General features: G+C 57.8%; 1 protein-coding gene and 1 long non-coding RNA gene across 6 annotated transcripts; one reads left to right on the forward strand and one right to left on the reverse strand.

Annotated features, from left to right (window-relative positions):
- Nucleotides 1–251: 251 nt before the first annotated feature.
- LOC102902281 (asialoglycoprotein receptor 1) lies at nucleotides 252–3,658 on the reverse strand. 4 transcript variants are annotated; one of them, XM_023244116.2, is made up of 9 exons: nucleotides 3,444–3,658; nucleotides 3,141–3,230; nucleotides 1,916–2,032; nucleotides 1,698–1,793; nucleotides 1,535–1,606; nucleotides 1,264–1,350; nucleotides 1,015–1,166; nucleotides 779–885; nucleotides 252–673 (listed from the first exon to the last, which is right to left on the reverse strand). In XM_023244116.2, the coding sequence occupies exons 2-9, from the start codon at nucleotides 3,205–3,207 to the stop codon at nucleotides 517–519; spliced, it is 855 nt and encodes a 284-aa protein (XP_023099884.1). In that variant the 5' UTR covers nucleotides 3,208–3,230; nucleotides 3,444–3,658; the 3' UTR covers nucleotides 252–516. The 4 variants fall into 4 exon arrangements, with proteins under 4 accessions (XP_023099884.1, XP_023099883.1, XP_023099882.1 ...); XM_023244115.2 differs by having other exon boundaries at nucleotides 3,141–3,302; nucleotides 3,440–3,658; XM_023244114.2 differs by having other exon boundaries at nucleotides 3,440–3,657.
- Nucleotides 3,659–3,854: 196 nt separating this feature from the next.
- On the forward strand, nucleotides 3,855–12,713 carry LOC109494155. 2 transcript variants are annotated; one of them, XR_006589609.1, is made up of 3 exons: nucleotides 3,855–4,300; nucleotides 10,609–10,720; nucleotides 11,112–12,713. It is a non-coding gene; the product is annotated as an uncharacterized LOC109494155 (long non-coding RNA). The 2 variants fall into 2 exon arrangements; XR_002148772.3 differs by lacking the exon at nucleotides 3,855–4,300 and having other exon boundaries at nucleotides 10,439–10,720.
- Nucleotides 12,714–13,143: the final 430 nt, after the last annotated feature.

Raw genomic sequence — 13,143 nt, forward strand, 5'->3', positions numbered from 1 at the left:
CTATAATGCACGCGACAGGCATCAGGGAGTTTCCCTCGAAGCTTCTGCAGCCCTGGACCCATGCGGGTGATTCCGGTCCGAGAGCGTTGGCTGCAGGCGCTGTGGTCCCCAGAAACGGCACACCTTCCCGGGGAGCCTCAGAACAGCCCTAACTCGCACGCCTGTGATTAACAAAGCCCACCGGGTCCCCCTGGCTTCCTGCCAACCAGCCCGCTCCGACTCCTAACGCCCAAGAAGCAGACAACTCGTGGCACGTTTAGAATATTCCGTTCATTGTTTCCTCCGAAACACGTTGACAACCACCTGTAAAGCGCGGAAAACGGGCTGCCGTCTCCCCGCCCCTCCAAACGTGATTCCTGCATTCCTCAGACACCGTCCCCGAAACTTCCCTGAAAATCCCAGATCAAACATCCCCGAGAAGGTGGAGGAGCCCCCATCCCCGCCCCCCACCCGGGACGGCAGCATCGTCCGGCAGGTGGGGGCGCCAAGGAAATAAATTAGGGGGCGGGGGTGCTCCTAGCCGGCCGCGTCCCGCTCTGTCTCGCACACCCAGCGGTAGGGCCTCTGACACACGTCGTCGTTCCAGCGGCCGTCGTCCGTGAAGTGGGCGCAGTCCTCGCCCCCGCCCAGCCCGTGCCCGTACCAGTCGTCCGGCTGCTCCGGCCTCCAGTTCCTGCGGAGACGCGCGGATGTGAGCCGGGACCCCCCCTCCCCCACCCCCACCCCCACCCCCACCCCCACCCCCGGGGACCCGCGGGGCCGGGGCGCGCGCACTCACTTGAAGCCCTTCTCGTAGTCCGTCCCGTCCACCCACTTCCAGGGCCCACTCTGGTCGGTGAGGCCCATCCAGGTGTTCACAGGCCCCATGTGGTGCTGGATGAACTTCTGGGGAGACAGGAGGGGGTGGTGAGCGCTCCCCGGGGCCCGCCCCCCCCCCGCCCGACCCCCCAGGGGCCCACCCGCTCCTCCCGGGAGCCCCCCACCCCCACCCCCACCCCAGCCCCGGGAGCTCACCTGCTCCTCCCAGGAGCCCACCACCACCAGGTGCGCGTTCTCCAGCCGGCAGTACTTGTCCGCCTCCGGCCAGGTCTTCCCGGAGCGGGAGAACCAGTAGCAGCTGCCCTCGAACTCCAGCCAGTTGACCGGGCAGCAGGAGGCCGCGGAGCCTGCGGGGCAGGGGAGGGTGGAGGCGCTGAGGCGGGGCCCGGGGAGGGGGAGGGCGGGGGAGGGGCGGGCGAGCCGGCAGGCGCCCCGCCCCCTCACCGTTGCCGTGCAGGACGGCGATCTGACAGCTCAGGCTCCGCAGGTCCGACACGAACTGCTTCACGTGCAGCAGCAAGCTGGAGTGATCTGGGGGGGCGGGGTGGGGGGGGGCGAGGGCGGGCAGGGGGCGGGGCGGGTCAGTGTGGACACTGGGGGCTGGGAAGGGCCCGGCCTCGGCGCGCTGGGGCCCGAGGAGTCACAGGCCCCCGGGGCTCGGCCGGAGGGACCCCCGGGTCCGACGCGCCCGTGCGCGCACGCTCCCCGCTCTGACCTTCGCTGAGCTGCTGCTGCTGTTTCTGCAGCTGGGACTCCAGCGACTTCACCTTCCTGCCCACGCTTCCCCCTGGGGGAGAGGCTGGCTCAGTGTCCCGACATCCCCAGCGGTCCACGGGCCCCCCTCCCCCCCCCCAGCCGCAGCCCCAGGGCCCCCTCACCCTGGCTGCTCAGGGCCTTGACCTCGACCTCCGTGCTCGCCGTGAAGTTGCTGAACGTGACCCTCAGGGCCTGCAGCTCGTCCCGCAGCTTGGAGTCTGGGGGGGGGGGGGTGTGTGCACGGGGCAACATGAGGGGGCCGTGACCCCCATCACAGACGCCAGCGTTCTCTCACCACTTGCCCTCCCCCCCCCCCCCCGCCCACCCCCAGGGCACCCACTCTGGGATCCGATCACACAGACAACCACCAGCAGCAGGAGGCCGAGGCCCAGGGAGAGCAGGAGGAAGCAGGGTCCGGAGCAGAGTCTCCGGAAGAGCCGCTGGGGCGGAGGTGGCGCTGCAACAAAACAGGGCGTCCGGGTGTCAGGGACCGGGTCCCGGGAGGAGAGCGGGCGAAGGCTCCTTCTCCAGGGAGCCCTACAGGTGAAGAAATCCGTTATTGGGGCGCCCGGGTGGCTCAGTCGGTGAAGCGTCCGACTTCGGCCTCAGGGCATGATCTCACGATTCGTGGGTTCGAGCCCCGCGTCGGGCTCTGCGCTGACAGCTCGGAGCCTGGAGCCTGCTTCGGATTCTGTGTCTCCCTCTCTCTCTCTGTTCCTCCCCTGCTCATGCTCTGTCTCTATCTCACTCTCTCAAAAATAAATTAAAATTAAAAAATTTTAAAAAAAGAAAGAAGGAAAGAAATCCGGGTGGTAGGCCACCCTGAGGGACCAGAGGCCGGGAGGAGGGCTGGGAGCGGGTGCAGAGCGCCGACCTGCCCCAGCCGGCCGGGGCCCTCAGCCTTTGCTGACACCTAGTGGCCGGACTGTGTCACTGAAGCTGATGAACTACATTAGTTTTGGGGGGAGGGTTCTGTTCCCCCCGGAAAGGCCGGGAAAGAGGAGGAGGTTTCTCCTCTGGCTGGGCTCCAGGAGAGAAGACAGAGGAGCCACAGCCCCCCAAGCTGCTCCCACCTGGGGGGGGGCTCCCCTGAAGCCCCTTCCCCCCACCCCCATCCCCAAGAACCCTCCTGCTCAGCCCAAACAGCATCCCTGCTCGCTGGAGAAACAAAGGCGGGGGGGTGGCTGTTGTCTGACGAGGGCCTCAGCCTCCCCATGGAAGTCTGGCCCCTTGTCCCTGTCCCCTGGTCCCGGACACCCCATGCACACACACTCTCACACCTGGCCGAGGCTCACCAGGTGTTAGAGGCAAGGAAGGCAGCCCTAACTGCTCCCAGGTACTCCTGGTCCCCTGGTCCCCTGGGTCCACACCCTCCCCGAGGTCCTGGCCAGGGGGTGACGTGGCAAGGGTCAGGAAGCTAGCGGAGGTGGAGCGGACCGTGTTCTCGTGAGTGGGGCCGACCCAGAGGCCAGGTCAGGGCTCACAGGAGGAAGCAGGAGCTGAGTCAAGGTGACAAGAGCCACCTCACTGTCACCTGTCCGAAATGCAAGGAGGCGTCCCCTTACCTTGTCTAAGCTGATGGCCATTGTCCTCGTTGTCCAGATGCTGAAGGTCTTGATAGTCATTTGTCATGATAGGGCTGGCTGGACCTGGGCCTAGGTCAAGGCTGGGGTTAGGGCTGAGGCTGGGGCCGAATGGAGCCGGACGGTGCGGGGTCCAGTCCGTTTCTAAGTCATCGGTGGTTACGTGAAAACCTCTCTTCTTTCTCCAGTTCTTTCCCAGGCCTGACATGCAAACTTCACCCCTCTGAGGTTTTCCCGCCCAGCCCCCTCCCCACCCGGGTCGGGGCCCCGGCCCCTTTTACTTGCTGGCAGTCTTGAAGTGGATTCCTGGATCCCCCAATGCTGTGCAGATCCCAGGCTAAGAAGGGGGCTGGAGCCCAGAGACTTGGGGTGCGCGGACAGCCCTGGACGATGGGAGAGGAGGGAACAGGGTCCCTCCGAGGGCCCTGAGCCCTGCGTGTCTAGGTCTGTGTGTCTCTGGGTCTGTGTGTCCCAACGCTGCAGCTGGCATCCCCAGCGCCTGGGACTTTGGACAGTAAACAGAGGTGGGAAAGGATTTGGAACTCAGGGCATGTGTGGGGTGGGAGTGGGGGATGGGAGGCCTCCGCTTCCCTCCCCGGGGAGGGGGAATCTCCTGCTCCGCACCCCCCCCCCCCCGGCCCCAGCCAACACCCCACTAATCACTGCTCGGTTTGGGATGGGGAGCCAGGTCAGTGGGGGCCAGAGGTGCTCATTGCTGGTTCCTTCTGCCCCTCCGTTCACTTTCTGCCGCTAAATTTCTCAGAATCGTTGGTGTTTCCAAATATCCCTGACCGGGACCAGGGGCCCCCGAGCTCCGCTCTTGCCCAATCCGGGCTCTGACCCTGGCATCTGAGCCCGGGGCCCCGGCCCTCCTGTGAAGCTCAGAGGCCAGGCCCTGCAGCCTTGGGGCCTGCTGCTTTACTCTCCCTGGGAGCAAAGTCCCCCCTCTTCCCCCCCAGCAGCCTGGGGGTGGTGGGGAGAGAGGCGGGAGAGAGAGCAGGCTTTCCCCACCCCACCTGGGACTGGTGCTAACAAGCTCCCATTGGCTCCTACTGGGCACCCAGGCTTTTCACCCCTTAACTCCTCTCTTAAAGCCCAGAGCCCAGCCCGATTTGCAGATGAGAAGACTGAAGCCCCGACAGGTAAGAGCTTACCCAGGGTTACACTGCAAGGAAGCAGCAGAGGCAGGCCTGGAATGTAAGCCGCCTGATTCCAGGACCCGTGTTTTGTCCCCGGGAAGCCTACCCAGACCCTGGATCCTGAACCATCCCCGAGGCTGGGCCCTGGGGTCTCAGACCCTTAAAGCACAGACCCTCCCAGCCCCACAGGGGATTCAGGGAGGCATGTATGAATTCAGATTATGCAAATTTAGAAACTGAACAATACTGGGCACCTGGGGCGGGGGGGGCTCAGCTGGTTAAGCATCCACTTCGGCTCAGGTCATGACCTCACGGTCCGTGAGTTCGAGCCCCACATCGGGCTCTGTGCTGACCGCTCAGAGCCTGGAGCCTGTTTCAGATTCTGTGTCTCCCTCTCTTTCTGCCCCTCCCCTGCTCGCACTTACACGCGCTCTCTCTCTAAAATAAATAATAATAAAAATTTAAAGATAAGAAATTAGGCAATATTAAAGACGTTCATGGGTCTCACTTTAGGCCCCAAATGGGAAAGGGTGCAAACACTATGTGTCAAGGATAGAACTAGACTTTATTACAAGAGTTTATTACAAGACTTTTACATTATATGAGATCTCAGGAACACAGTCCTCACATTCAATATGAAAGCCCCAGGGGCACCTGGGTGGCTCAGTCGGTTGAGAGTCTGACTTCGGCTCAGGTCATGATCTCTCGGTTCGTGGGTTCGAGCCCCGTGTCAGGCTCTGTGTGTGCTGACAGCTCAGAGCCTGGAGCCTGCTTTGGATTTTGTGTCTCCCTTCTCTTTGCCCCTCCTCTGCTTGCACGCTGTCTCTCTCTCTCTCTCTCTCTCTCAAAAATAAATATTAAAAAAATAAATAAACACACAAAAAAAGAAACCCTTGGGTACACCCTCATTCCTGTGTCCTGAAAAGCCCCCTGTTGTTTGCATGCGCTGGGGCTGCGGCCAGTAATTCGGGGACTATTGGGCTGTTCGCATTCTCTGATATCATCGCTCACAATCCGGTTTATTCGGGCAAACATACCCATGCTGCTTTGGTCAGAAGAGTGACCGAAAGCACTTCACTGCGGAAGCTGTGACCGGCAGGAAGCACATAGGGGCTTCTGGGTAATGGAAATGTTACGCTCTTTTTTTTTTTTTTTAATGTTTATTTATTTTTGACAGAGAGAGAGACAGAGAGAGAGACAGAGTGTGAGCGGGGGAGGGGCGGAGAGAGAGAGAGAGGGAGACACAGAATCCGAAGCAGCTCCAGGCTCCGAGCTGTCAGCACAGATACAGACGCGGGGCTCGAACTCAAGAACCCTGAGATCGTGACCTGAGCCGAAGTCGGATGCTTCACCGACTGAGCCACCCAGGCGCCCCATGGAAATGTTCAGCTTCTTGATCTGGACACGGGTTGCGTGGCTATGTCCCCTTCATAAAACTTCAGAAAAGCTGCCCACTTGTGATTTGTACTGGACGTCCTACTGGAGTAAGATGTTCCTGAAATCCGGTTTCAGAAAAAACACTGTGAAGAAAGCCAGACAAACAACGTGATACATGTGCTGGGGCCGCTCATTTACGGGCGAGCCTCCTGCAAAACACCAGGGATTGTCCTAAGAAACTAAAAAGTAGTTAGAAAGAACACCAGGCCACAATGGTGACGCTTGAGGCCGAGAGCCCATCCACCCTGTGCATTTATTCCTTTAATATGTATCTTCGGGGCACCTGGGTGTCTCCGTCGGTTAAGCATCTGACTCTTGATTTCGGCTCAGGTTGTGATCTCACGGTTTGTGAGTTTGCGAGCCCCACGTCGGGTTTTTGGCTGATACTTCGGAGCCTGCTTGGGATTCCCTCTCCCTCTCTCTGCCCCTCCTCTGTTCATGCCCTCCCTCTCTCTCTCCCTCTCCCTCTCCCCCAACATAAATAAATACACCTAAAATAAAATTTTTAAAAATGAATATATATCTTGGGGCGCCTGGGTGGCGCAGTCGGTTAAGCGTCCGACTTCAGCCAGGTCACGATCTCGCAGTCCATGAGTTCGAGCCCCGCGTCAGGCTCTGGGCTGATGGCTCGGAGCCTGGAGCCTGTTTCGGATTCTGTGTCTCCCTCTCTCTCTGCCCCTCCCCCATTCATGCTCTGTCTCTCTCTGTCCCAAAAAAATAAATAAACGTTGAAAAAAAAAATTAAAAAAAAAAATGAATATATATCTTAAGGGCACCTGGCTGGCTCAGTCGGTCTAGCATGCGACTCTTATATCTCGGGGTTGTGAGTTCAAGCCCCACGTTGGGCATGGAGCCTACTTAAAAGAAAAAAAAAAAATATATATATATATATATATGGAGAGAGAGAGAGAGAGATCTTAAATTATGCAAGGCCTTCGGGGACATAGGGCCTCTTGTGTTAATTCTCTCTTGCTGAGTAACTAGGTAGCCCCAACTTAGTGGCTTAAAACAACACCTATTTGTCAGCTCACAGTTCTGTAGGGCAGACGTCCAACTGGGCTGTCTGCTCAGGGTCTCACAGAGCTGAGATCCAGGTGCTGGAGGACCTCGTCTCATTTCTGGAGGCAAAGGAGAAAAAGAACGAGCTTCCGAGCACGTTCAGGGGGTCAACGGAATCCAGTTCCTCACAGCTGTGGGACTCAAGTCCCCCTTTCTTTGCTGGCTGTCACCCGGGGGCCACCCTCTCCTGCAGACCACCGCGTTCCTTGTCACGGGAGCCCTCCACCCCCAGGGTCCGCAACAGGGGCGCCTGGGGGGCTCAGGGGGTTAAGCGCCCGACTTGGGCTCAGGTCACGGTCTCACGGTTCGTGAGTTCGAGCCCCGCCTCGAGCTCTGCCCTGAAGCTCGGAGCCTGGAGCCTGCTTCGGATTCTGTCTCTCTCTCTCTCTCTCTCTCTCTCTCCCCCTCCCCTGCTCATGCTCTGCCTCTCTCTGTCTCTCAAAAATAAATAAATGTTAAAAAAATTTTTTTAATTGATTAATTAACTAATTAATTAATCAATTAAAAAGATTAGGTCCACTTGGAAGAATCTTCTTAAGGTCAGTTGTGTATACACGGCACTATATAAGGTCAACCAGACATAACATAACATAATCACGAGAGTGATGTATCTTAACATACTCAGGTTCCAGGGATGACGGCATGGAATCTTGGGGGCCACCGTTAGAGCTCTGCCTCAACACAAAGCGACCCTGTCCCCTCTGGGTACACTTGCCTGCCGGTTGAGGAACTCATGACCAGAGCAACGCAGGAGGCTGGGCTCCGAACCTGGCACTCTCACCTCCGGGACGATCGCGAAAGGCTCCTCCTGGGGGGCACCTGGTGAGGGGCTCAGTCGGTTAAGTGGTTAAGCGTCAGACCCTTGATTTGGGCTCCGGTGGTGATCTCACGGTTCGAGCCCCCAGTCGGGGTCGACGCCGACAGTGCAGAGTCGGCCTGGGATTCGCTCTCTCCCTCTCTTTCTGCCCCTCCCCGGCTCACTCCCTCTCTCAAAATAAATAAACTTAAAAACATTAAAAAGGAAGGAAGGAAGGAAGGAAGGAAGGAAGGAAGGAAGGAAGGAAGGAAGGCAAGCTCCTGAAAGGAGATCTCTAATGTTGGCCAATAAAAACAGGTAGGATTTTATCATTGGTAATTAATGAGCAAGTGACCCTGCGGAGAGGAAACACTAGCACAAGGGAAATGGATTGAGAGGTAGGGTGGACCACTCTGGGAGCCTTGAACGTCAGGGTGCGGATTTTTGAAGGTCAGAAGCACAGTAGTCTCCAAAATGGGGAATGCGGGGCGCCCGAGTGGAGTGGCTCAGTCGGTGGAGCGTCCGACTTCAGCTCAGGTCATGATCTCGCGGTCCGTGAGTTCGAGCCCCGCGTCGGGCTCTGGGCTGACGGCTCGGAGCCTGGAGCCTGTTTCAGATTCTGTGTCTCCCTCTGTCTGCCCCTCTGCTGCTTGTACTCTGTCTCTCGCATTGTCTCAAAAATAAATAAACATTAAATTTTTTTTTTAATGGGGAACACGCACCCCAGGGAAGTCACAAGGTCATCCACTGGAGTGTGGCAGGAAAATATTTGCAGAATATTTATATATTTATAAAATATTTTAAGGTTTATTTATTTATATATTTTTAATGTGTGTTTATTTTTTAAAGAGAGAGACAGAGCACGAGCATGGGTGGGACAGAGAGAGAGAGGGGCACACGGAATCCGAAGCAGGCTCTAGGCTCCGAGCCGTCAGCCCAGAGCCCGAGGCGGGGCTCGAACTCACGGACCGTGAGATCATGACCTGAGCCGAAGTCGGACGCTTCAGGGTGTGAATACTGGGAGGTGAGACTTCCTGGGGGCCATCTTGAAGGCTGGCCACGTGTTTAGAACTAATGAATGAGTGACGACATACTGGGGGACACAGGCTCAGAAACCTTTCACAGATGGGGCACCTGACCAGCAAAGTTACAGACCGGGACTACAGACCACAAGGTTCATGAAGATTTGCAGGCAAAAGGCAGGACTGTAATTAAACAATGGCGTGGCCTGGAGGCAGGTGATGGGTCAGAGATGGGCAGTGCAGTGAGGGAGGGAATTGGCGCGCCTAACCAGGGTCCAGAAGGTTGCCAGAGGCAGGTCTGGAGTCCGCAAGGGTTCTGGGCTGGAGACATTGATGTAAAGTCTTGAATGTTGCCCAAGGCCATATATTCGTCCATGACACCGGCCCAGTGAGGGGCCCATTGGGAAGGAAGCAGCCGGAACAGAGTCCCCGCCCCCGCGAAGGAAGGGGAAGAAAGATCCCCAGGACTGCCAACCACACAAGTGCAGGAGTGGGGTTGACCCTTAGGGCCAGCTCTGGGCACCCCAAATACCCGGTCAAGACTGCCAAGGAGAGAGGACAGTGAGCCTCCCACTGGATGAGTCAAGAGAAGGACGTGTTTTGGGGCAAGGGGGGAGCCGAGCAGTGGAACAGAGAAGAAGCTAGTGCGGAGGGCGTGTGGACACAGAGCAGGAAGGACACGGGAGGCTGGGGGTTCTCAGCATGTTAGGGCGGGGAAGACGTACAGCAGGACAAGGGCGGCTATCAGACAGATGTGAGTTCACCTTGCCCTTGTCTGGAGAGTGGGTTGAATGCTCATGTCAGAGAGCTGGCATTGCCTTGCACAGGGCCTGGCTCGTACTAAGTGCCCAGCACAGGCTAGCCGTCTGCATTCGGATTATTCTCACTAGTTCGAGTTCAGCCAGCCCCCCAGGGCTTCTGAATGTGGGGAGCAGGGGAGGCTGGGGTCAGGTCAGCAGAGCACATCTCTCTCTGTCTCCCAGAGGGTGGTTAGCGACTTACCTGGGAAGGAACTGGGGGAACTGGGGGCCTGGCGTGTCGGTGGGGTTAAGACAGCCCCTCATCTTCTGTGGATGAGACCTGGGCACTGAGCCCCCTCGGCCCTCGCCCACCCCCTCGCAGAGCGCTCTCAAGCTCAGGTCTGGGATGTGCCTGCCTGGCTCTCTCCCCGGCCCCCAGGGTCAGGGCTGCCACTCAGGCCCTCCGGCTGCAAAGTCAGGCACCCAGAAGGCCTTGCCAGGAGGTGACTGAACAAATGGGCAGAGCGGGTAGGTAACCGAAGGCTCAAGGCTGACTTTCCAAAGAGGGTGACCGACGGCTCCCGGAATCCAGGAGAGGCTGAGCAGGGCCTGAGTGGAGAGGAAGCAGGAGAGGTAAGGCGAGGCACCCGGGCTGGGAGCTCAGTGCTAGAAGCAGCCACAAGGGAAGGGGGTCTCGGGAGGCCTCAAGAAGGAGGTTGCTCACTCACAGTTGTGAGTGAGAACCAACAGAACCCACTCAAGGGCCTCCATACGCCCTGCAGCAGGAAGAGAACTTTCTGCACCCTGGTTCTCTGCACCCAGACACGCTCCAACTCCTCGGCGTTGGGACAGGCAGGATCCTGTGCCCCGGGACCGGTCAACACCTCTTTCCCCCACTGTTATTGACAGGTGAACATTTAGAGAAAGGTAAAACTCACCACACCTGGGTGGCTCAGTCAGTTAGACCTCCCGCTCCTGGTGTCGGCTCAGGTCATGATCTCGAGGTTCGCGGGATCGAGCCCCGCGTGGGGCTCTGCGCTGAGTGTGCAAGAGCCTGCTTGGGACTCTCTCTCTCCCTCTCTCTGCCCCTCTTCCCCCACTTGTGCTTTCTCTCTCTCTCTTGCCCTCAAAATTAATCTACATTAAAAAAGAAAGGAATGAGGAAGAAGATAAAACTCCACGTTTCCAGGTTTTATTTAACTTACGTTTACCAGTAACAGAACAGACCAATAGCAATGATCGGTAACCGCTCTCTAGCAGGTGCAGGGCTGCGGGCCGAGGGTCCTGCTGCACATTCCTCATGGCCATCCAGCGAGGTCGGGAGTTATCGTCCCCGTTTGCGAGCTAGGGAAGCTGAGGCTCACAGAAGGTACGCTCTCAGCCCAGCCACAGCGCCTGGCCACCTCCCGTCCTCACCTCACCGCCTCCGCAGGGCTGGTTCTCCAGCGCCCCCTGCCGCGCTTTCTCCCTTTTCCCACCCGCCCCTCGCCCCGCCCCCGGCCGACCAGCCGGGCGCCCACCTGCCGCCACGCCCACTCCCCGCCCCACCTCGCCTGCCGCCACGCCCCCTGCCGCCACGCCCACCCGCCGCCACGCCCCCGCCGCCACCTCGCCTTCCGCCACGCCCACCCGCCGCGCGCCCCCTCCCGCCGCGCCCGAGCGCTTCGTAGGACACTTTTCAAGCCCAGAAGCGCTAGTTTCTCAGACCCCCTCCTCTTTGTCTCCCTCCCGCTCCACCCCACTGACCTTCTGTCCTCCAGCGTTCCCACCTTGTTCCCACCTCGCCCTCCCTCGGTCCCCCTGCACGCTCCCCGCCCCAGGCTCCATCAGCGTCCAGGCCTCGACTCCAGCGCAGCTCGGAGGAGACGCCTCCCTGACCACCCCGTCTAAACTAGCAAAGACGCGCACCTCATCGTCACTTTGTTTAACAGCACCATCGTCATTTTGATGATCTGCACCCCTTCACCCCCTGCGGTCGGAGGTCCCCACTGCAAGGACCCCAAGGGCCCGGAGGAGGTCGCAACCCCAGCATTTCAAACACAGATTGAAACCAAGCAAGAGCCAACTACGTTATTTGTTGAAGGAACTAGAGGGGGGTGGAGAGGAGTCAGGATCTGAACCGCAGTCTGTTTGGGAATCCAGTGCGTCTATCCACTCAAGCATACGGTCTCCTTAAACGGCCAAGGATGAGCTCTTTATAGATTTGGGAGAATATACCACAAACTGCCAAAGTGCCTCCCTCTGAGGAGTATGTGGAAGGAGATGGGGAGGGAGCTTTTTTTTTTTTTTTTTTTTGAACCGTATGTATTTCTATATTTATTTGAATTTTTCTAAGGCCCATGTATTACTTTCATAATCTAGAAAGTGATGCATGCAGGATTAGGTGATTCTCCCCCCTTCTCGGTGAACTCTCCTTAACCCCTTAGATCCAGACGCATCACCTGCACACACGTTCCTCAGCTCACAGATTCCTCCCCTCGGCCAATGGTAGAGAACATCAGCACAGCTTCAAACCATCTGCTCCTACGCAGAACCAAGCTAAAAGAAGGATTATTTGAAAAACGTCCTTGGAAGCTGTGAGGCTCCACCCGGGGAGGTGGGAGGCGGGAGGCGTCAGAGTCACCTGGGAGGTTTTCCTGAAACGCACTGCCCTGGGGCCCCACCCCCAGGATCGGTGGGTTGGGTTTTAAGTCTTGTGCAGGGCAAGCCACAGAGAGGACCACCGGTTTCAGGGACACACTACTAGAGATCTCTACCTTGCTCCTTGGATAAGCTCAGGCGGGGGCAATCCCATCCTCCCCAGAGCTGCTGAGCCTCGGGGGATCTTTTGCATCCAACGCTTAACTTCTGTCAGCAGGGGCGACCGGAACTGCCCTCTGCACCGTTTAGGGCTTAACCATCTCAACTCTTAGCACCCTCCACCTCAGCCTTCCCCCGTGGGGCCCCTGAATCAGAGGGGGAAAGGGGCAGGATCACAGCTGGTGCCAGCGACAGCTCATCTACGCTGCAGCCGAGGCCCTCGTGGTGGGAACCTGTCAGGCCCATGAACGGTGGGCAGAAGAAAAGCTGAGATGTGACACTGTGCACAGCAGCATCTGAGAAGCTGCAGCAAGACAGGGTCGGGAAAATCTGACTCCCTAGAAGAACCACAACTTTTTTCTCCTTTAGAATAAAGAACTCGGTAATGGACCATTTCCCTTTTTGCCCTGGCTACCAGGAAGCTCAGAGGTCATATTTACTCTCATAGCTACATAGCTACTGCATCTGTTTTTCTTTTTTTTTAATTAAATCTTTGGTATCAAGGTCCCATTTTCCTAGAGGCGGGGCATAAAGAAATCCAATAAATGAATATTTACACAGTATTTCTTACTAGCAAACCTCTGTAAACATCATGGCCAAAGCCCAGCTCTGTCCAGAACGCTCTGAACACGAACCAAGAAACTTGCCTCCGTGTTTTCCTTTAGGGATGTCTTGCTGTCCAGCAGGACCAGGAGAGTGATCAGGGCTGGGCTAAGTCGGCCGGGACCTACGCCGGTCTGGCTTCCTCGTTCTGGGCCTTTCGGTGACTGCACCATGCCTCCAGCCCCTCCCAGGCCCCTACTTCACTGCTGGCCCACCGTCCCTGATTTCAGCTTCCCTCCAAGGCCCCCTCCAGGCCACTGTCCCCTCTCTGGGTTGACACGAAGATAGCTCTGACTACCAGACCCTTCCATACGCTCCCACCCTGTCTCCCTCCTCACCCGGTTCCCAAATAAGCAGGCCACACACCAGGTTTCAAGTATCTGTCTCTTC

Source organism: Felis catus, chromosome E1, assembly GCF_018350175.1.
Source record: "Felis catus isolate Fca126 chromosome E1, F.catus_Fca126_mat1.0, whole genome shotgun sequence".
Classification (NCBI taxonomy): domain Eukaryota; kingdom Metazoa; phylum Chordata; class Mammalia; order Carnivora; family Felidae; genus Felis; species Felis catus.

What these genes read in the sequence shown, in the direction of transcription:
- LOC102902281 (XM_023244113.2), bottom strand. Translation starts at nt 3,366, where the DNA reads ATGTCAGGCCTGGGAAAGAACTGGAGAAAGAAGAGAGGTTTTCACGTA. An exon ending in CTGTGTGATCGGATCCCAGA is followed by an intron (nt 1,794 to 1,915) that starts GTGGGTGCCCTG and finishes CCCCCCCCCCAG; the next exon opens with ACTCCAAGCTGCGGGACGAG. An exon ending in TGGGCTCCTGGGAGGAGCAG is followed by an intron (nt 886 to 1,014) that starts GTGAGCTCCCGG and finishes CTGTCTCCCCAG; the next exon opens with AAGTTCATCCAGCACCACAT.